The sequence below is a fragment of the Camelus dromedarius genome, chromosome 20 (assembly GCF_036321535.1).
Source record: "Camelus dromedarius isolate mCamDro1 chromosome 20, mCamDro1.pat, whole genome shotgun sequence".
Classification (NCBI taxonomy): domain Eukaryota; kingdom Metazoa; phylum Chordata; class Mammalia; order Artiodactyla; family Camelidae; genus Camelus; species Camelus dromedarius.
This window is the reverse complement of record NC_087455.1, coordinates 27,402,355-27,423,825: the sequence shown is the minus strand read 5'-3', so window position 1 is coordinate 27,423,825 and position 21,471 is coordinate 27,402,355. Positions and strand designations below refer to the sequence as shown.

At 42.9% G+C, this 21,471-nt stretch overlaps 1 protein-coding gene across 1 annotated transcript in view; it reads right to left on the bottom strand.

The window, feature by feature from the left end:
- Positions 1 to 3,999: 3,999 nt before the first annotated feature.
- The window catches only part of DPYS (dihydropyrimidinase), an 81,604-nt gene continuing 64,132 nt past the window's right edge, over positions 4,000 to 21,471 (bottom strand). Inside the window, exons 8-10 of the mRNA XM_031439474.2 lie at positions 17,623 to 17,830; positions 7,391 to 7,531; positions 4,000 to 6,032 (exon numbers count right to left, since the gene is read on the bottom strand). Coding sequence (XP_031295334.1) covers positions 7,415 to 7,531; positions 17,623 to 17,830 — 325 coding nt within the window. The 3' untranslated portion in view covers positions 4,000 to 6,032; positions 7,391 to 7,414. The remainder of the gene's footprint in view (positions 6,033 to 7,390; positions 7,532 to 17,622; positions 17,831 to 21,471) is intronic.

The following is a 21,471-nucleotide window of genomic DNA, read 5'->3' as shown; positions in this document are numbered from 1 at the left end:
ATTAGGAGTTTGGGATTAGCAGATACAAACTACTGTATAGAAAATAGGTAAACAACAAGGTATAACACAGGGAACTACAGTCAATATCTTGTAAAAACCAACAGTGAAAAAGAATATGAAAAATATATGTAACTAAATCACTTTGCTGTACACCAGAAACTAACACAACATTGTACACCAACTAGACTTAAAAAAAAATCTATTGAGCACATTTATAGAAATCATGAAAGAAAATGCCAAAGGTTCTGTACTCTTGTGGCAACTATATCCTATTCTAGGGCAAAAAGCAATGCTTGAAAAAGCCCTATAAGGGCTTCCTGACTCCAACAGCTTGTCCTGGAGACCTCACTGGCCCGCAGAGCCACAGCAGCCTGTCCCCAGGGACCCTCCGTGGCTGACGGCCCTGGCTGGGCCGACCTGTGCTTTTGCTGTGCTGTTCCTTCTCCTAGAATGGGCTTCCTCCTCTCCTCTGCCAGGGGTGACTATCTTCACCAAATGGATTTTACATCCTTTTCCTTCAGAAAGCCTTTTCAAATTCAGACATTTTCCTTGAAACCCCTTCAGCCATGATAAATTAACTTCAACTCACCAAGCCTATGGTGAAGGTCTAGACTGAGTAAATCATTGTGCTGGTGTGTTTGGGGCACAAGCTGTTAAGAAGCTGTCCCTGCCCTCAAGGAACTTACAGTCAAAATTCAGTTGCACATATTTTGCACAATATCTACAACATAGTTATCTTATCATGTTAGATTCTTGTACAGGCCAAGTTAAAACATGGGCAAATATATTTCACAACTGGCCACTTGTCTTTGTACAAACTCCCCTGACACACTATGCATAGCTTCCAAGATAAATGCCGTCATGACCCCTGAACACAAATAATGATTTGCCATAGTGTTCATTTTCATTGGTGAATTATTTTTCTCATCTTCCATCACCATCATCCTCTTCTTTTCCGCCAGATAAATTCATTGAGCACTTCCTTGTGCCCCTCACTATCCACATGAGGGACAGTGGCAGCCAAAACTCAGGGGTTTGGTTTATGCTCTACAAATAGTAGGTATTTAATAAATGAGAGATCCAGTGCTTTTTTTTTTTTAATTTGGCCATAGATATTCCCCAAAAAGGAGGAAAGAGTGGGTTTGACACAAAGAAATCTAATTAATCTATTTGTGTCCTCAGGGGGCTTGATGTAGGTAAACGAGAAAGAAGCGGGGAAAAAAAAGAGTAAAAGCTGGTGGGGGGGGGGCAGTAAGAAGAGGATGAATCTAACCTTCCACATCATCTTAATGAATACTTTCAACTCTCCTGTGCCAAGGAAGTATTATTAATTGCTCGTACATTACCAATGAGGAATCTGAGGCTCAGGAAGGTCAAGTAACTTAATTATCTGGTTGTAATCCTGCTTTGGGACTTTAACGCCGGTGACAGGGCCACGATCTTTCCCCCACAGCATGGCGCTTCCTCAATGGTGGGCAGGAAAAGGGGAGAGAGAACGCTGAGAGAAGAGGCTCAGGTGTAGCTGATAAATACAGACATTGGGGCCAGCTGGACCTGCAGGCGTCACTGGAGAGCCAGGCTCCGCCCATCCCCCAACGAGCCGCTTGGGCCCCTGCTCTCCAGGCCCCAGGGTCACTCTGTCCCCTGACCTCGGAGCCCTCTCCAGGCCCGTGCTGTTCCCCTCACCCCGTGCCCGTCACTCCACCCTTCTATTCTTGGCTTCCATGCTTCTCTACTACCAAGCCGGGAGAGCTTCCCCCACAGGAAGAGAACAGTCAAGACTCTGGCAGTCTCTGCAGAGCACACCGTTACTAATTCACCATGTCACCATCAGCACAGTGGTCCTGGCTACCAAGCGCTGAGCGCACAGTATGGGCTTGTAACCCTCACGGCATCCTCGTGTTAGGAAGGTACTATTATTCTCACCTTATAAATAAAGAAACCGAGGCTTAGTAAGATCAATGAAACTACATAATAAAAAGGAGCTCGACCTCATTAGCAGTCAAGAAAGTGCAAATTAAAACTCCAGTGAGATAACTTTGACATGAATCAGACTGGCATATTTGTTAAGCTGGACAACATGGAATGTTGGTGAGAATGTAGAGCAACAGAAACTCTTAACACTGTTACCCAGGGCATAACTTTCCACTTGGGAGAATTTGCCAGCGTCTACCTAAGGGGAGAATGCACCCACCTTAGGACCCCTCAGTCCCAGTCCCCTCACTGAAGACACGTAAGCCATAGAAACGCTCAGTGAACACAAGGAAACCAGCGCAAAAACGCTTACAGCAGTGCTGTTCGTGATAGCAAGAAAATGGGAACCACCTAGACGTCTGTCAACAAGCACCGATAAATACATCGTGGTGTGGTTACACAATAAAATACTGTAGAGCGATAAAATGGGTAACTAGAGCTAGACCTAGCTAAACAAATAGCTCCCAAACGTCGCCTGAGAAAAAGCAGAAACCAAACAGTATGTATTGAAAAACCTGACACAGGCAGTTCCGGTCAAGATGGCGGCGGAGCACGACCACGAGCTCGCCTCCTCGCGCGAACACAACCAATAAAAAAGACTGGCACCTACCAAAAAAGATCTTCCCCTGGAGACACAGAGGGAGCCACAGCGGGACGGCAGGAGGGATGCGTTCGCGGTGTGAGCAGGTCCCACACCTCCCAGGCGGGCGGCCTGCAAGCTGGAGCAAAGTTACACCGCAGAGGCTCACCCACGGGGGTGAGGTTCTGAGCGCCACGTCGGGCTCCGCAGCCTGGGGTCCAGCATGGAGAGGAGGAGCGCCCGGAGCCCTCGGCTTTGGAGGCCAGCGGGGCTTAACTGCAGGAGCTCCACGGACTGGCGGAAGCAGAGACCTGACTCTGAAGGCGCAGGCACAGAATCTGCCGTGCACGGGGACCAAGGGCGGAAGTAGCGATTTCACAGGAGTCTGGGCCAGACCTGCCTGCTGGTCTTGGAGGGTCTCCCAGGGAAGTAGGGGGACGGCTGTGGCTCACCCAGGGACATAAAAGCTGTTGGCGGACATCCGGGAGTATTCAGCCACAAGAACCTTAATGGAGGCTGACACCTTGCTTGGGTCATTAGCACCAAGACCTGACCCCACTGTAACCTTAAGTGCTGGGATGCCTCGGCCCAGACAACTAATGGGGTGGGAACACAGTCCCACCCATCAGCTGACAGGCTGCCTAAGGAGTTCCTGACCCCGCCCAGCCGCCTCTAGACAAGACCCCCCCGTAGACACGCCTCTGACCGCCAGAGGGCCAGGACTCAGCTCCGCCTACCAGTGAGCAGGCACTGGCCCCTCCTGCCAGGAAACCTGCACAAGCTTCTAGTCCAGCTTCATCACCAAGGCGCTGGCACCAGAAGCAAGAAAACAACAATCCTACAGCCTGTGGAACGAGTCCACAAACATAGGCCAGACTCTTCCCTGGGCCCAGCTGGCCCCCTGCTCTTGGGTGACGAGAGGGGAGTGCACTGCTGGGACACACAGGATGTCACCTACAGAGGGCCACTTCTCCAAGTCGAGAAATATAACTAAACTATCACATACATCAAAATACAAACAGAAATTTAGACAAAATGAGGTGGCAGAGGCATATATTCCAGGCAAAGGAACAAGATAAAATCCTACAAGAACTAAGTGATGAGGTGAGAGGCAATCTACCTGAGAAAGAGTTTGGAGTAATGATCATGAAGATGATTAGAGAACTTGGGAGGAGAATGGATGCAGAGAGCGAGAAGTTAGAAGTTTTTAGCAAAGAGTTAGAAAATATAAAGAACAACCAAACATAAAAAAACAAAGGAAAAAACCAATACATACTATATAATGCTTTTATAAGATTTAACTAAGTACAAAATAATGCTTAGAGCTATGCACATATAAAGCAAAGACATAAAAGATGTACGTGGGAATAAAACACCAGATTCAGGACACTGGTTACCCTGGGGGAAGAAGGGGAAATGAACAGAGGCACACAGGACACTGCAGCTGTTTTGGTAAAATTTTATTTCTTAAACAGGATAGTAGGTACACAGGTCTGATTATGTTAACTTTTTGGGTTTTTTTGTTTTGATAAATTCATAATATATTTTAATTTCAAAAACTGCTTAATGCCTCATAGCTAGGAAATAGAAGTTTAGAGCCCACACTTTTTGCTTCCCAATACATCATGCTGCCTGTGGGAGGAAACAGACAATGGAAGGTGAATATAAAAAATGCTACTCATTCCATCTAGTCTTTGGACAATCCTTGAGAATGCAATTGTTTAGTGACAAAGGGACCTTATTTTGTATACCAGAGGCAATCCTGAAAAACATGGTATTAAATATTAATAGCTTGAATCATGTTTTTCATTGTCTTATTTTATTATTTGGAACTATGTTCCTACAAAAATTTTCACAACAAAGCCGAATGAAAGCAACAAAGGGATCCCCATATGCATTTCAAATGACTTTGTTGATGCATTCTCCCAAAGAGATGCAGCAAATATTAGTCAATGAATCTGTGGTCTTCATTTAAAGCACTCCTATACTAAAATGCTCCACAAAATTTATCTTTATTTTGTTGAGAGTTCTCACTAATTTCACTGGCATCAATTTAGGAACTTAGCAGGAACTCCTTCATGTCTGTTATTTAAAAATTAATGACTATCCATTGATAGCCATCATTTGGCACTCTGGTGGAGAAGTAACAGTGGACCAGGCAGTTCTGCCTTCACTGAGCTTTCAGTTTCCTGGAGGAGGCCGACTAGTAAAGCAGGCAGTCACAATGCAGTGGGTGTGGTGCTGGGATGGGGTGTACGGTGGTCCTGGTATGGAGGAACAGAAAAGTGGGATTTAACCCTATCATGTTGGATCTGGGGAAGCCTCCAGGGGGGTTCTATTTAAGTTGAATTCTAAAGGATGAGTGGGCATTGGCTTCTAGATAAGAAAGCAATTTAATTCTTCCTTTTCAGAGGATTCAGTCATCTTAACTGTTGAGTTTTTATTGTCAACCAAAGTTGAGGAGAAAAGTAATAAGATATTTTAAGGTATCTCTTACCTGAGAAAAAAGAATTGTGATTTTTCTCTAGATGTAGTTCATTATCCTTTTTACTGGGTTCAAAATGAATTACAGTTGCATAAACTGGGTTCCTACTACTGTCCATCAAAAGCATGAATACACCCCAGATCTAAGTGAGTGAGTCAGGGGCAGATGTACCTGCAGTGAGAACATAATTGCCCTGATTTTACTTCATGTTTTTAAAATCCCTCTTGGCCTAGTTACCCAGGAGAAGAAACTATAAGCTCAGCTTCTTTGCACACAGAAGGATCCCAGGACAGACCAGGATGCGGAGGAGAGGAGGGTATCACGGTAGCACCTTTCAGCCTCGCTGATTCCGTTTAATTCCGTCAAATCCTGTGTTCATCAGTGTGGTTGGATAATTTGCCTTGGAGTTATTCTAAGGTTGAGGATCCAGTTTGATTACATGGGGTTTGCTGAGGGACCTGATTTCCAGGAGTTGCGGAAGCAGATGTCTCTCAGGAAGTTATGCTTTTGAATCAAAACCAACCTCCCAGAGTCCCAATCCCACTAGTTAAAAGAAGGCACACATAACTCAGATAACAGGATATAAAATGAAGATCTAAATGCTTACTAATTACAATGAAAATCTAAATATTTATGAATCACAATAGAATGCAAAATCACAGTTAGCTATTTTAAACACTTTCAACAAGAAAGTGATTTCTAAAAATTCAAAGTAAGAAATCTAGTACAAGCAAAGATGACATTTTAAAGTGTCATCAATGAATTTTCACACAGACTTTCCATCACAATAATATTCATTTCTATCTTCAATCTTACACAGCAACAAAGTCACAGTGAGAAAGACAACAATTGCTTCTGAAAGGAAATCAAAGAGGTCTCGAGTGATTATTTTCTCAAAAGGATCTTGGGGAGTTGAAATAAGGCCTGCTTCTCCACCGGCTGAACAACATTTAGCTGTGATGGGAACAGCAGCATCCTTTTCTCTGATTTTACCTTTGAACAGAATGAAAGGAATTCAGTGTAACATTCTCCCTCCCAAGGAGATGAAGAACCCAAGCCCTAACCCCCAAGAAATGCTATAATCAAAGTAAATGCTAATCCTGCTCTAACAAATGCTGGGAATAGCATGTTACAGCATTCAATAGAATTTCTTCCTCTCGCTCTTCATCCTCTGAATTTTTAAACACAACCTTCCTGGATTGGAAGAATAATTCCAACAGTCAGGAAATGACAACAAAGCTGGAACTATTGGCCGTATAGCACTGTTAAAGACTTAACAACGTTCAACAGTGAAAGAAAACACAGCCAGGAGTCACAGGACCCCATTATACAAGTCTCTCAGGTTGATGGAGGGAAGCATAGGTTATAATGTGAAAACCTGCAACGCCTAACTGGGTTTGTATAAACTGAGTCCTTTGAGAGTATCCCTAATTAATGCAAACATCTCTCCTTGTCCATCATGCCAGCCTCTTCTGCAATCCTTTGCTGATTGCTATGTGTTGAAACATCTGAAAATGTATCACAAATTAAAAAGAAAAAAAACAAACAGAGGCCAGTGAAATTGCAAGACTGGCAAAACACATTGATTTCATAAAGACAGTAGAAGTGATGTTAGAGAAATGTTTACATCACAGCAAAGCCACAGCCAAACAGGCACCTGGCAGAGCAGAGTCAGAAAACAACTGGGAAAAAAAAAAGAAAAAGAAAAAGAAAACTGATGGATGATAATAATAGGTGCTTCAAAAAGAAAGATTTGAATGTCAAAAGACTAAAAGAAAAATGATGAAGCACTCAAATATTTTCTAAATGACCATGTCTATAATATTATTCTAAAACTCAGTATGAAATAAAGTCCATCAAATACTATCAAATAATTTTCCTGAAAAATTATACCCTCAAAGCAACCTTTGATTCACTTTTCATTCAATATTCTAGAACATAGTTGCCTTGGAAGATTCATTTTTTTCCAGACGAAGTCCTAATCAAACAGTTTCTAAATCTTGACTATAAAATTATACCGTTTTAAGTAGGGCCAGCTTTCCTCAATAACAGGTCCTCCCATGTTACCAGCCTCTTGCTCATATTTGATTCCCCAGGCCTCTGTGGACAGTTTCCTACCATCTCAGAGAAGAAATCTCTCGCTAGCCCAAGGCTTTCTTCAACCTGGGAGGCTCATCCAAGTGTTCTGTGTCAAGAGGTCTCTTATCAGTCTTCCCTTTGGCTAAACTATCCTTGAGTCTTATGTCACTTTGAAGTCTCTGACCTTGGCCTTGGACTCCCCAAACACTTACAAAGAGAGAGAGAGATGCTAATTACACAGGCTGTCAGGCAGGAAAACTTTCTTTGCCCACCTTCCCTTACTGACGGCACCCAGCTCAGGGGTGGGCCGGTTTCCTGGTCCCATCTGCGGAGTCGCCTTCTGTCCCACTAGATTGCAGTGTGACGACTTCTCCCTTATAGGGTTCACGCTCCACAGGGGTAGGTGTGCAGGTCTGAAAGAGAACATTTCATTTTTCTCTTATGGTTTATTGGCTTCTTGAATTCAGCCCCCTTAACGAACTGTGAGGCCAAAGATGAACCTTTGTGAATTTACCATGTGCCTCCCACCCCTGTCCTTTCACAGAAATTTCCAGCAATTTCACATGCCTGCATTACCCCACTATTTCGCTCGGGTTAACCCGCATCACACAAAAGTGCAGGGAACACTCTCTAACAACCAGTCTTTCCACCACCACTTTCACTGGGGCCTCTGGCATGTCCTCACACACTGTTCTATGACCGCCTCACAGGCTTCTCAAACATTCTACCCTTCCTTGCAGTTTCAATCCTAGATGTCTGTATTCCCAGAGTGCTCTGTGGCACCTCTCCTAAGACTTCCAGCACTTTGCTTCAGATTCTAGCAGTTGGTGTGTGTGTTTTCTCATTTTCCTGATTGTCTCTGCATGGAACAAGCCTTCCACAGAATCTCCCCTCTGGAGCTACACCTCTTCGGTGGCCAACGGTGCAGTGGAACCCTCGGCTGGATTCAGCTAGAGTTAACTCAGTGCTTGAGGAGAGTTTTGAAATCGGGACTTTATAAACTGTGAAATAAAATTCATATTTTATGGTAGACAAGACAAGTTTAAACATAAAAATTTTTTCTCTGCCCTTTGGTCTCCTCTCCCACCCCCGCACTGTGCACTGCGTATCTGTATTATGCATCGACCAAACCTCCCCATGGGCAGAAATGCCTGCTTAACCATAAAGAGCAACAATCTCCTAGCATCAACAAGACAGCTCCTTAAAAGACAACATTCTTTCCTGATCTTGTAAGGGGTCACATGACCCACCAGGATGACACTTAGGTCTGGATTATGTAAACTGTCAATAATACATCATTTAATGTACAGCCCTGTTTCAGAAAACTTATATAACTGTGCCTTGACTTCCAAAGGATGGAACAGTTCTCAGAGAGTTCTGAGATGCTCTTTCAAGGTTATAATCCTCAAATGTGGCTCAAATAAAGTTTTCAATTTCTTTCTTAGATCGACTGATTAATTTTTCGTTGATAAAACAAAGGGAGTCACCAGAAATAACTAAATCATACTGTTTGTCAACGTGGACACAAATTCACTGACAAGTCAAAAGGCAGCAAACCACAGCGATTAAGGGCGTGGGTTCTGGAGCCAGACTGCCTGGGCACGTTGCTGAACCCTGTGCTGCAGCTCCCCCGGCTGTAAACTGGGGATCGTGACGGCACCTAATTTATAGGGTGCTTGTGGGGATTAAATGCTGAGAGGATGAGGTACATGTAAAGCATTCAGAATAATGCCTAGCAAATAATAAGCTCTTAACAAATAAATATGTGTGCATACATTTGTCTTATCTTGACCACCAAAACTAATACATTGTAGTGATCAGCAACTTGGGCTTTGGAGAAAGGTAGATCTAAGCTTGAATTCATTCTAGCTTTGCCGTTTACTAGTTGTAGGAAACTGGCAAGTTCATGAGCCCCTCAGAGCCTACTCACTCATCTATGAAGTGGAGGGAATAAAACCCACCTCCCAGGCACATGAGATTTCCCAGATACAAAGCATTTCCTTCATTCAATAGATACTTACTGAGCACACACATGACCCAGATAGTTTACCAGGCACAGAGGATAAAGTACAGAAAAAGACAGAGACCATCCCTGCAGCTGTGGAATCTGAAGCAGTGTCGGGCGCACACTGGTGGCTCAGTTAGTGGGAAGACCCCTGCCCTCTGCGCACAAGTCTGAGCCTCTGTCCGCTTTCTGTGTCAGGCTTGAGGCTTTGCTGGACTTTCATATGACTCAGTACCAAAATTCAGTCCTTCCCTTCACCCCGGATCCTGTCATCACCTCGACCATAGACACAGGGAAATGGAGCACCAGCCCCCGGACATTGTGGCTGCCTGCAGTCCATCCACACCTGAAACTTTAAACTCATTTAATACCCCACTCTCTGACCACATCTTCCTTTTCAGGCCTTTGGTCTCTGTGTTCTTCCTTCTGGTTTACTTTCCAAGCCCGACTGTGTGATATATTACTTAAGCCTAGAGTGACCGTTTAATTTATCGTCCAAACAGGCCTTCTGAGAGTGTAAAGGGTACTGAACATAATTAACAGGCATAATCAAGGACCACCCAAGCAAGCCAAGATTTGTTTCCACCTTCCTTCAACCTCTTGCTGACAATCTAGAGTCTTATCTTTCTCTCTTTTCCTTTTGGCATTTGCACTCGGCAAAACTTGTGGCATATTTCAGATCAATCGTCAGCCTTTTCTGCAGCCCCTGGAGAGAATGACATCACTGGGCAGGTATTTGTGTCGCCTGCCTTCGTGCTGTGTCCAGCATCAGGTCCCAAACCATCTCCCTTTCCCCTCAGTGGTTCCTATGAAAGCTCACTGTTTGTGGTTTTCAGCTGTACCTTTTTGTCTCTCCTGGACTCCTTCCTGGGGACTGATGACCAACCCCAGTGATTTAAGCAGGGCCTCCAATCCAGTTCCCACCCTCCTCATTCAGGTGTGGGCTTGCTCCACAAGCCGGCCAGCCCATCGGAGGATCACTTCCCTGAGCCCAACTGCAGGCTCAGGGGTGACTTGCACCAGGTGAATCACGTCCTCCCTAGCATCATTCTGCCGGAGCCTTGACTTCACCCATCCTGGCACGCCTGCCCTCCTTTTCACCTGCATGTCTCCAATGGGTCTTCAGTGACTCAGCCCAGGCAATCGTCAGCCCGGGGAGCTTCAGCCCTCCCTGCCACCTCCACTATCTTGCTTACCATTTTCTGTAATTTCTGATTACCTGTCAGTCTCCTCCAGCAGACTCGGGGCCAGTGTCCTGCTCTGTTTCTCCATTATCAGTACTCAATAAATTGTTGACAAATTCCTACCAAGGGTGGAAGGGTGTTGGTGGGGAGGAGATCCCCATCTGAGCTTTCTGTCCTCTTTGTTGGGCAATCTTGCCCGGAGTGGACTCAGTTTCCCTTGTCCTCCTTTGCTGTGCTTGGCCAGGAATCTGTTCCCCAGGCTGCATGTGCCCTTTGGCTGGTGGCCTCCTGCAGGCAGGTCTCGGTCCCCTGGTTGTCTCAGACCCCTGCCGGCTGCTCAGTCACTACACTAGCAACATCACGAGGCTCCTCGTTAGCCTGGCTGGTCACTCTGGTCACACTGATCATCAAATGGCTCTGACCTGGACTAGCCAGGTCAAACCTGCACACAGCCTCCCTCTTTATCTGCTGCTGAGGCTTGGGCCAGGTAGGGAGCAGTTTTCCGGCAGAATGGCCAAGGGCCGTTAACCGCTCCTGCCCATACCACCACCTCGGACACAAACTGACCCTCTCTGGGGAGGCTTTTGCTGTCCCACACTTCAGACTCTTCCCCTTTGACAGGAATCAAAGACAATTTGAGCTCTGATCTCAAGCCTTCCAGCGCTTTCAACCTTTTAATCTTTTCTTATCCTCAGTGGTGGTTACATAAGATCTTTAATGCTAGACCCAGGCTTGTTCATCTCTGTACTGTCTCTTGCCCCTGGTGTTGTGCTCTATGTAGATTTTAGAACCTCAATAGATGTTCACTGTGACAAAAAGGAAAAGTGATGGCACTCTTTTGGCAGAATTTTAAGCCGTCCCTGTGTTATTCAGTTCAGCTGCACATTTATTTTCTAAGTAGACTTACCCTCCAACTCAGGAAAAGTAGTCCCATCACATCTTTCTAGTGACAACGGCAAATCTCCACCTCAGAGGTGAAGTGTTCAGTCCTGACACGGGCGCCAGCATCTGGAGTGACCAGTGTGTGATGCCCAGAGGTTATCCGAGTGCTTGGGTCCTAAATAAAGTGGGCTTCTTTCCCTCGTGTCCCAGATGAGTACAGTGAGGACGGGGACTCCACCCTGAGTCTCCCGACTAAATGCGGACCTATTACTTAGAGAACATTAATGCAGCATAAAACTCACAGAGAGACCAGGATGGAGCATCAGAGGGCTCGGGGCTGAACCACGCAAGCACGTCTTGTCTCTTCTCTGTGATCTCTTGGTTTTCTTCCGACCTCATGGGTAGGCTTTCTCCGGCCCCTTTGCTGTCTCTCCCCACCCACCCCCACCCTCCGCCTCTGAAGGTTGGCAGCCCCAGAGCTCCCTCTCTCAAGCCCCCTTTATTCTCTGTCTACACAGTCTCTCTGTTGGCTTCAGGCTCGTGGTTTTAAATCTATATGCCACAATTCCCAAATTTTATGTCCAGCCCCAATCTCTCCAATCTCCAGACTCCTTTATCCAAGTGGCTAGCTGCCCCCATCACAACAGCATCTCAAACAGGACTGGAACTTAAGCATCACAAACCTCAGTTGAACAGAAGTAGGATTTAAGCTCTTTGAGACCAGGGACTGCTGTCTTGTTTCCACTTCTAACCCCAGCACCTAGGATGTGAACTTGTACCTGGTGCTTAACAAACATTTGTTAAATGAAAGATTTTTTGACTGTAGGACTTTTTAGAACTTTTTATATGATATTGGGCAACCAAATCACCTGAGGGTAGCATTTTCTAAAATCACTTGACAGCTTTCTTAAGGAGCGCCTAAGGAGACAAGTAACCTGAGCACACCCCTTTAGAAGACTGATCTGGGTGGTGGCACCTTTCTCCCCAGTACAGGCTGGTCAAAACTAGAGAATCACACCCCACCAACAGTGCTTCCCATCTTGATGGGTTCACAAGCAAACAGAATGGCTTGAGGGTAAAACAGTGTGAGAGGCTATCCTAAGTGATGTAGGAATCACAGACAGCACCTCACCTGGCAGGGTGCTGGTGGTTTACTTTGGAAGATGAGAGTTCAATTTGAGTTCATAGTACTTAATGACGACTGTCACTGTGATGAGTTAATAGAAAGACAAAAGTGAGAATTATATCACAATATGCAGTGCTATGAATAAATTAATTGCAATCTTATGCCTGCAGAATTGCAGAAATGCTTTTTGGTTAGCAGATCAGGGGAAAGAGGAAGCTGACAGAGAATTTAACTGTATTGTCTGCAGAGAGTAGAGAGCTAGGATGCTAGAGTTTCTGAGCCCTTAGAGAAGAAACCTGGATCCCAAGGAGGCTAAGATACTACAGTAGCGATGAAGACAACAGAACTTCCAAATTCCAAACAGCAGACACTAACCTAACACCAAACAGTCCAAATGAACAGCGATGCCCTGAGAATGAAATCCGTGCATGGTTGGTGAATTCAGAGGTCGGTACTCAGCACCTGGTGAACTTAGAGGTTCTCAGAGGTCCTCACTGGACTGAGCTCTCCAGGGGACTGTGAGTCACTAGAACATAAATGACCCCGAGGTTCAGTAGAGATGACCTATAACAATGAAAATTTGCATTTTGGTAATGTTTTGCAATCCATCGAACGTTTCCATTTAATCCTCAAAATACCCTGTGAGTTATTTCTCAAGGACAATGTGAACATGTAATTGGTCATCGACAAATATTTACTGAATGAATGCTGAATGTTTAGATAAAACGAAGACAGTATTCAGGAAGTCCCTGTATGCAGTGATGTGCTGGTAAACGCTGGCAACCTGCCTCCCTTCTTCCTCATCACCCCAAAGCCCTGACTTACAGCACTTGCCTATTTCTGTCATGTAAGTGCTCCCACCATTGCTGACGTCAAGCTACCAAACTGGTATCACTGAATGAGGACTTGGGACGAGATATATACAAGTGTTTCTCACGAGCCAAAATGAGCTGGCTCCAACACATGGATCACTTTTTATAATTATCAGCAATCAATCTGAGGAAATTGGAATTACATGGCAATTGATGATATACTTAAATCATTTTCTCTGAGAAAGACATTGATAAACTGTTATTTCAGAAATGAAGAACACCTATTTTAAGGACTAGATCAGCCAACCACTCACTTCGTCTAATCTAAATGGCAAATTATGCTTCTCGTTGCAAAGGTGCAAGACAGGTTAAAAGCCCTGGCAGCAGTGTTCTGAAACCACACGTTACTCCGGGAGGCTATTCGTGCTTCTCTAGAAAGTGCAGCAGGACCTTTATTTTCCAAAGGAGATTGAGTTGCTTATGACTGAAAAAAGAGAAAAAGGGATGACTTAAAGAATGTTTGTACTTCCAAATTTGGGTAAAAATTGTAATACTCTAAACACACAAAAATTCTAGAAATAATAAATCATTTAAGTTTAAAGAGCATTTTTTAAATAAAGAATTAATAGTATGTTAAGTTGATTTTGTCCTTTCAAAATGTACTTGACCATACAAGTTGCTGTTAACCATGGCCCTCCATATCCACAGTTGGTTGAATCCAATAATAAAGAGGGCGGACTATATTAGGCCATTTTTTTTATAAGGGACTTGAGCATCTGCAGAGTTTAGTATCTAAGGGTATCGAGGGACGAGGTCCTTTTTTTTCTTCTTGTTTTACTTTTTCTTTCCTGAATCCCCCAACAGTCTTCCTAAAGTGAGTTTTTATGTTGAATTGAAATATGTATTTTATGTTTTATTTACCAAATAAAGTTTGATGTTTCATCTTCAGATTTAAATTTTTTTCCTGTAAGGATATGCTGTTTAAATGTTAAAATAAAGTAACAATTCCCTGAAGCTGTCAAATTGGATAAAAAAGTCATTTCTTTCCTTTGAAATTCCTCACAATATCTGTTAACAGTGATAGCTGCATGGCATGACACTAAGTTTTACTAAGCAATAAAATCAAGAGCAAGACTCAATCTCACAGATAACCCTACTGTTTGGGTAGAGACAGGGGACAATCTTCCATGCAAATTTATTCAAATTCCTTTCTATGATCTCTGAAACTGGTCTTTGCTCCTTTCATTTGCAACTGGTTTATTTCTCAAATGCCTACTGTATGCCAAGTACTGGGCATAAAAAAACAAGTTCCTCAAAGAACTAACATTCTAGCCAGGAGACCAGGCAAGTTCCGGGACTGACAAACACTGGTGTGTCTCTACAAATGTGCTTTGGGAGTCCAGGAGGGTAAGTGATTAATTTTCTTGGGAAAGACAACAGATGCACAGAAGAAATGGGATAGACCATTCTTGCTTGCCTTCAAACTCTTATCTTCACTCACAAAGAAATCTGAATATTTTAAATGAAAACCAAGTAAGAGCTCTAATAACCTCACGTGATTTTAAAACATAGGATTCCTAACAATACTTTTCCTTAACCTTTGTGTGATATTTTTCTTCTATAAAATAATCTTTGCCTAATGGAGAGAAAAAGGGTCTGAAACATCTCCACATAATCCCCGAAGTTCATTTTACCCATTTTATTTGGTACTTTTCCCACATCAACACATTTTAAAATAATGCATTCCCCATGATTTGAGTTTCATAATGATCTTCTTCCCTTTTCTTGTTCTACTGAGGTCCCCTAGCACAGTGGGAATCAGAAAAGTCTTACCACAAACCCTGGCTCTTATGTTTACTTACTGCTTAGCCCAGGGAAAGTTACTTAATTGTGCTGAGAATCACAATGGGGGTGTAAAATGGGGGTGATAATATCTCCCAGATGGCTTGTTGTGCAGATTAAGTAAAATAATAAAAATAAATTACAAGATAGTAAGTGCTCAGAACAACATATCATAGTAACAACTATTACTTACTGTAAAAACTATAATACACCTAGAACACCTAAAAAGTTGGTATCAGAAGAAAGTACTGAGAAACAAAAATAACTCACAAAATGATAGTGAATTCTTTAAAAATGATGTTGACATTAATTTTGCCAACAAAATACCAAACAACAATCCGAAAAGAAGAATTGATGAAGCCAGTCAGTTACCCGGCGATCTCAGAAGCTTCAAACATTTTCCCTACAAGAGGAAGCCTTAGGCAAAGTCAGTCATTTAAGTAGCCTATCAGGTCTTCCCAGTTAGTCTAGCATCCCTGCTGGTGAGCAATTGGTACTGACAGCCAGGAGTGGCCCCACCCTGAATTCACTTCAAGTGTCACATAATTTATCACCCAGCTCTGTTGGTTCCATCTCTTCGTGATTTCCTAAGTCCACGCCTTTCTGTCCATCTCTTGGATTCTACTACAAGCATCAGGAATGAACTCGCTGCCATCAATGCTTCCGATTTAGATCATTTTTTTCCCCAAATTTACTACAGAATAGTTTATCTCCCATTAACTCATTTACCTCAGTCTTTATGGTTTACAGTATATGGTTATTGCTTAAGTATATAGTTTTTGAAGTCAGATAAGCAGAGTTTATGTTTTGTTCCTGCCATACACTAGCTATGTGACTTGACCAACTTTCTTTATTTCCTGAAGCTTCAGTTTCCCAATATTTAAAGTGGGGAAAATAAAACTCTCTCCTTCTAGGAGGTTGTTATAGTGACGGAGCCCCCAGCATCGTGCCTTGCTTTCAGTAAGCGCTCCGTAAATGTTATTATTGTTGTTACTTATCATGTAAATGTTTAGAAATACACGGGAATCTTATAGTCACTACCTACCTGTCACCTGTCCATGTCAACATGTACAAAATAACCCCCAGCAAAATAAACTGCAGCCTTAAATATTTTGACTGAAATACAGTATATGAAGAATTGTAGCATCCTACCATTTAAAGCATTCTAGAGCACATTACTTAATCAGAGCTTTAGGAAGTGGTTAAAAAAACAAAAACCAAAAAAGGATGAATCTTATGTAACGGACTCTGAGACTCCACAAGTAAAAACTGTTCTCAAGACATGAGAGGAGAAATCAAAGAGGCTACAAGACCCAAATGAAATGAATTGGAAAACAGCCAGAGAACTTCGGGAAAAGAGAGGTATATTTTAAAATAAAAAAGAAGACACAGAAGCCTTAGAACTAATCCAAGGGTTACAAACTCTAATGTCTACGTGGCCAGGCTGGGAACATTAATGAGTGAAGCCTGCGGTGAGAATCAGAAAGGCAGCCTCTGCAGAGCTGGGCCATCCAGCTCTGGCCTTTCCTTACCGGGTGGGACAGAGGCACAGGCTGCCTCCCCTCATTCCCAAATCCAGCTATGTAGATGCTTTTAAACTGAAAATTTCTGATATGTTAGTGTATTTAGTGAAGTGAATTTTTAGAACTGTTTGAAACACTATGTGAGCTAAACTTGCAAAAGTCCAAGATATATTGAAAGAATAAATAGCTCCTTTATAACAACAGGGCTGTTACAAAGACTTGGAGGCCTTTATGATAAATTCAGTCAACAAAAGGGGAAAGCAAAGAAATGGAACTGACATTTACTGACCTCTTACCATGTGCCTTATATTTTAAAATCTCATTTGAGTCTTACAATCTGTTAGGGAGAAAACACTGTTGTCATTTTCTGAATGAGGAAACTGAGCCCAAGGATGACAGAGAAACTTGCTCTTGACCACAGAGCTAGGGAACGGAAGGTCAGGGTAGGATTCGTATTTACCTGGACCCCAAACTCCACCATAGCTCTGGTGGTTATTAGAATGCGCCTTGCGGATCCTCAGATACAGGGGCATGATTTTTACAAGGGACGGTTGCTGAGTCTGAACTCCACCCTATTGTTCACATGGAGGCCAGGCCTCTCACTGCTGCTCCAGCCAACGACAGCGCACCATGTGCCGGGAGACTTGGCTCGAGAGCTGCGTGTAAGCTTTGCTCAGCTTTTCTTAGTCAATACAGTAGTCTAGGATGCTTCCACCCCTTTTTTTCTCCCTCTTTCCTTCACTGGAGCCAGACTTGAATTGCATTCTGAGGGCTCGCCCAGCCCATTTTCTCCCTCAGGTCTTTCCTCTAATAAAAAGTCGCACCTGTATCCACCTGGGTTTCTGCTTCTCAGAGGAAGTTGACTAACCCAACTGCCAAAAGGCTCACAGGGGCCCTGACTTTGCCTGGGAAAACCAAACTTGGTCCATTAGGAAACCCTGAATAGACACCAGTTGGCAAGGGAAGATGCATCCACCCAGTAATGATTTTTTTCTTTGAAAACTGTATTTGTGCCCTCTCCTGACACCCCGCAAATATGTTAACCGATTGCACGTGACAAGACCACCACCAATATCCAGGAGTGGGTGACAGTCTAGTCCGTGGTAACAGCACACTTAACCCCAACTCACCTGGTCCCGCTGCTTGATCCGTTTGTAAATGTATTCCGCAAAGGGTTGACGAGGGATAAACCTCCCGTGTCCTGCTGTGACACTGAACACTCCATCTTCATACACCACTTTGCCTCTTGAAATAGTCACAAGGGGCACGCCATGGCAAACCATGCCCTCGAAGATGTTGAAGTTAACAGCCTGATGATGTGTTTTTGCTGAAATGGTCCTGTTTGTGAAAACAAAAGGGGCTCCAGGTCATCGTCAGCTTATTTGACAAACATGAAATATTAAAAGAATGACCTAGAAGAAAATTTAGCAACTCTATTCAGCCGCAGCTTCATCACTGGAACAAGTGACTTTAAGAATAGAACATAACATTAACATTTCATTACCAAGTAATTACATTTTCTGAGAGAAAAACCCAATAGATCACTCTTTACGGTGATTAGTGGGGATAGGGTGGGTGGAGGAAGGACACTGTCTCTCGCGGTTACATTTTAAAATGGTTTTTATGTGTATATTTAAAGGACAAAATATTAATTATAAAACATTTCAAACACAGATGCAATGACCCAATACCCCACTCTACAGAATGTCAACATTTTGCAGACACAGCTGAAGCCTCCTCACTACCTCTCCCCAAATTGCCTCTCCCTTCCCAGAGGCAATCATTAATTGGTAGTTATCAAGGAACATTATATCTTGAATTTCTTCCCCTGGTCTGTGGCAAAACTGGAAATTTGAGGATAATAAAAATAACAAAATATGTTAGAATATAATCTCTTAGCATATTGTCATGTATTTGCATATTCATCATGACTCTCAGTAGTTATTAATACTTTTCAATCTTACCACAGTATGATTGATGACTGCTAGGCTGGATATTTGGAAATGTTAGGTATCTCCTTTCCCTAAATCTCATTAAATGGAAAAGGGAAAAATAAATCTGGCAGCAATGGATCATACAAGCATAATCTGAAGTACTTTGTGCAAGCGCCTGCTCTCAGGAATGGATTAAGAACTTTGCCCCAAATCCCAAGTTTAGGTCAAAGGAAAAGCAGCTAAAAGCTCCCCCTCTGCAACCCTAATCTGGAAGCAAGGAGCTGGGAGACTCCCAACGCCACCTCCAGCTGCTGGGTGCAGGAAGACGTGGACATGAACAAGCCAGCACTGGCATGGTCCTGGGTTCCAGAATCCTGCACCCAACTACATACTCGGTTTTCCACTCCTAACATGTCCAAACAGAATTTTTGATTTTCCATGATGACTACAACCCACCCACTCGAGTTTGCTCCTCGAGTTTCTCATCTCAGTAAATGACACCCTCAGCCACCTTTCTTCACTCTTCAAACCATCATCAAGCCTGCTGGTTCTACCTCCAAAAACATAAATCCCAAACCTGCCCACTCCTCTCCACCTCCGTTGCTCCCACAGAGCCCACACCACCATCATCTCTCATCTGGACAAACCCAACACCTCTTACTAGCCTCTGTGTTTCCACTCTTATCCTCCTACACTCCTCATCACTCTCCACAAAGCTGCTCAAATCATCTTCTAAAAATGAAAATCAGACCAGGTGACTTTTCTATTTGAAAACCTCAATGGCTCCAGTCTGTTCTCCAAGAGTCAAATAACTATTAAAAAAAGTACAGATGATAATGAAATAGAATTTGCTCCCATTGAGAAGTATCAGCATGGAAAAGAAAGGGAGGAGTTTCCTGTATGTCATGTAGATACTTTACAACATTCTATTTCATCTTTACAACACCTCTTCAAGGTAGAGAGTATTTTCCACACTCGGCAGGTAAGTAAATTGAGATTTAGAGAGGTTAAATAACTTGTCAAAGGACCTATGATGACTTTGATGAAACTGGAATCTTTTCATTTTATTTTATGTTTTGTCTGTTCTCTATCATATTGTTGTCTCTTTTCAAGAATGTCACATAGATAGAATCACAGAGTATGTAACGTTTTGAGGGTGGCTTCTTTTTATTTGGCATAACTATTTTGAGATTTATCCAAGTTGTTGTGTGTATCAATAGTTCGTTCCTTTTTAATTGCTGAGTAGGATCCCATTGTATGGACGCACCATACAGTGTTCATCCATTCACCCATGAAGGACATCTGGGTTGTTTCCAGTTTTTGATGACTGTGAATGCAGATGTTATAAACACTCATGTACGTGTTTGGTGTGAATGAGTGGCATCGCTGGTCACATGGCCAGTGTGTGCTGCAACAAAATGAGCGTTCAGTATCCTTAGGGACCAGCTGACTGATAACAGAGAAACATTGAAAAGATCACTAATGAATTGGAGGTAGGCACAAATACAACAATAACTTCAAACACTAAGGAGGAAGGAAGAGAACTGATCAAATAGTAAGTAATGTCACTAAAGTAGGAAAGTGGATAAAAGAGTTAAAGGGTTACCAGGTATAAAACGAGTTATGATGAGTTATGAGTTGGTGACGAAAGATACAAACTTAAAGAAAGTAGATCTAGGAAACAGTACAGCGAAGCTTTAGACCTTCAAGTGACAATGACTTTTTATGACCATCATAATCTCTCTGCGATATTTCCAGTCTAGGCTGCTGCTTTCCGGTATACCACAGTTACACTGATGGCAGAAACTCTCGGGTTTATATTGCAGAGTGTTACATAAACATGTCGGGACTGATGCTTTAGTAAGGCTGCTATATAGAGAAAGTAAAATGCATAACAATTCATGCTGAGATGGTCATTGACATACAAGAATGGGAGGCAAAAAGGAGAACACCTTAAATCATAAAACTCGATTTTTCCAAACAGGAAGTTAAGAGTTAACAGATGCTGTTAGGAATATAATCTAACAGAAAAAAATAAATTCTATACACAAAAATTGCCATTACAATTTCTAAACTATTGAAAAACCAAACCATAATAATTTTCCAATGATTACTCAATGGAATATTGGGCATATATGAAAGACTAGAATTAAGAATACACTGGGGAAGCAAGGAAAATGATAATTATACAATATTAAATGGAAAAAGTTAGAGAAAGTATGAGAAAATACATATGTATGTGAACAAATGCAAAAGGAAATATACAAAGTCAAGTGCTTGTGTGAGCTAGGAAAAAACAAGTATGAAAAAAAGCAAATATGAAAGCAAAAGGTTGGTGACAGCAAAATATCAAATCAGATTCCTCTGCCTCAGCCAAAATAAAGGTCTTTTTTTTTTTTTTTTTTGCTTTCCCAGACTTGGGGTTAGCAAGAGAAAGAAGACAATTGGGCAACAGCTAAGTGATTCTCTGTGATAAGGTATTATGTAAATGAGGTCAAATTAACACAAAAAAATGTAAATTCTCAGCATCATTACCAGCAGCAAAGAGAATGTGCTTCCACTTTCACATTCGAAGGTGTCTGACAGGGTGTCATTCCTCACCCAACTTTTTCTTCCAGCTGGAGCTGCAAGTCTCTAATTCTTTAGGAGCGTTCCCACAGCTCAGTCTTCTCTTTCCCCGGGTGCCCTTCTCCCTGCTCCCGTGTGCCCCTCCCTCCCCCATGACTCTGCTCCAAACTCCTGGTTCCATGTCAATTGTATGTCAGTAAAGCCGGAAAAGAAAGGAAAGTAAAGGAAGAGGAGAGGAGAGGGGAGGGGAGGGGAGAGGAGGGAGAGAAGAGAAAGAGAAGGGAAGGGAAGGGAAGGGAAAGGAAGGGAAGGGAAGGGAAGGGAAGAGAAGAGAAGAGAAATCCTGGTCCCTAGACGCTTACCCTGACGACCCAGGGCAAAACTGAGCATTTTCCTCTGTGGTCTAGCATTATCTGAATCAATTGTAAATGATATGATCTCTCAGTCAGTCCCACTTCTTCTACTCGGTGCACACTT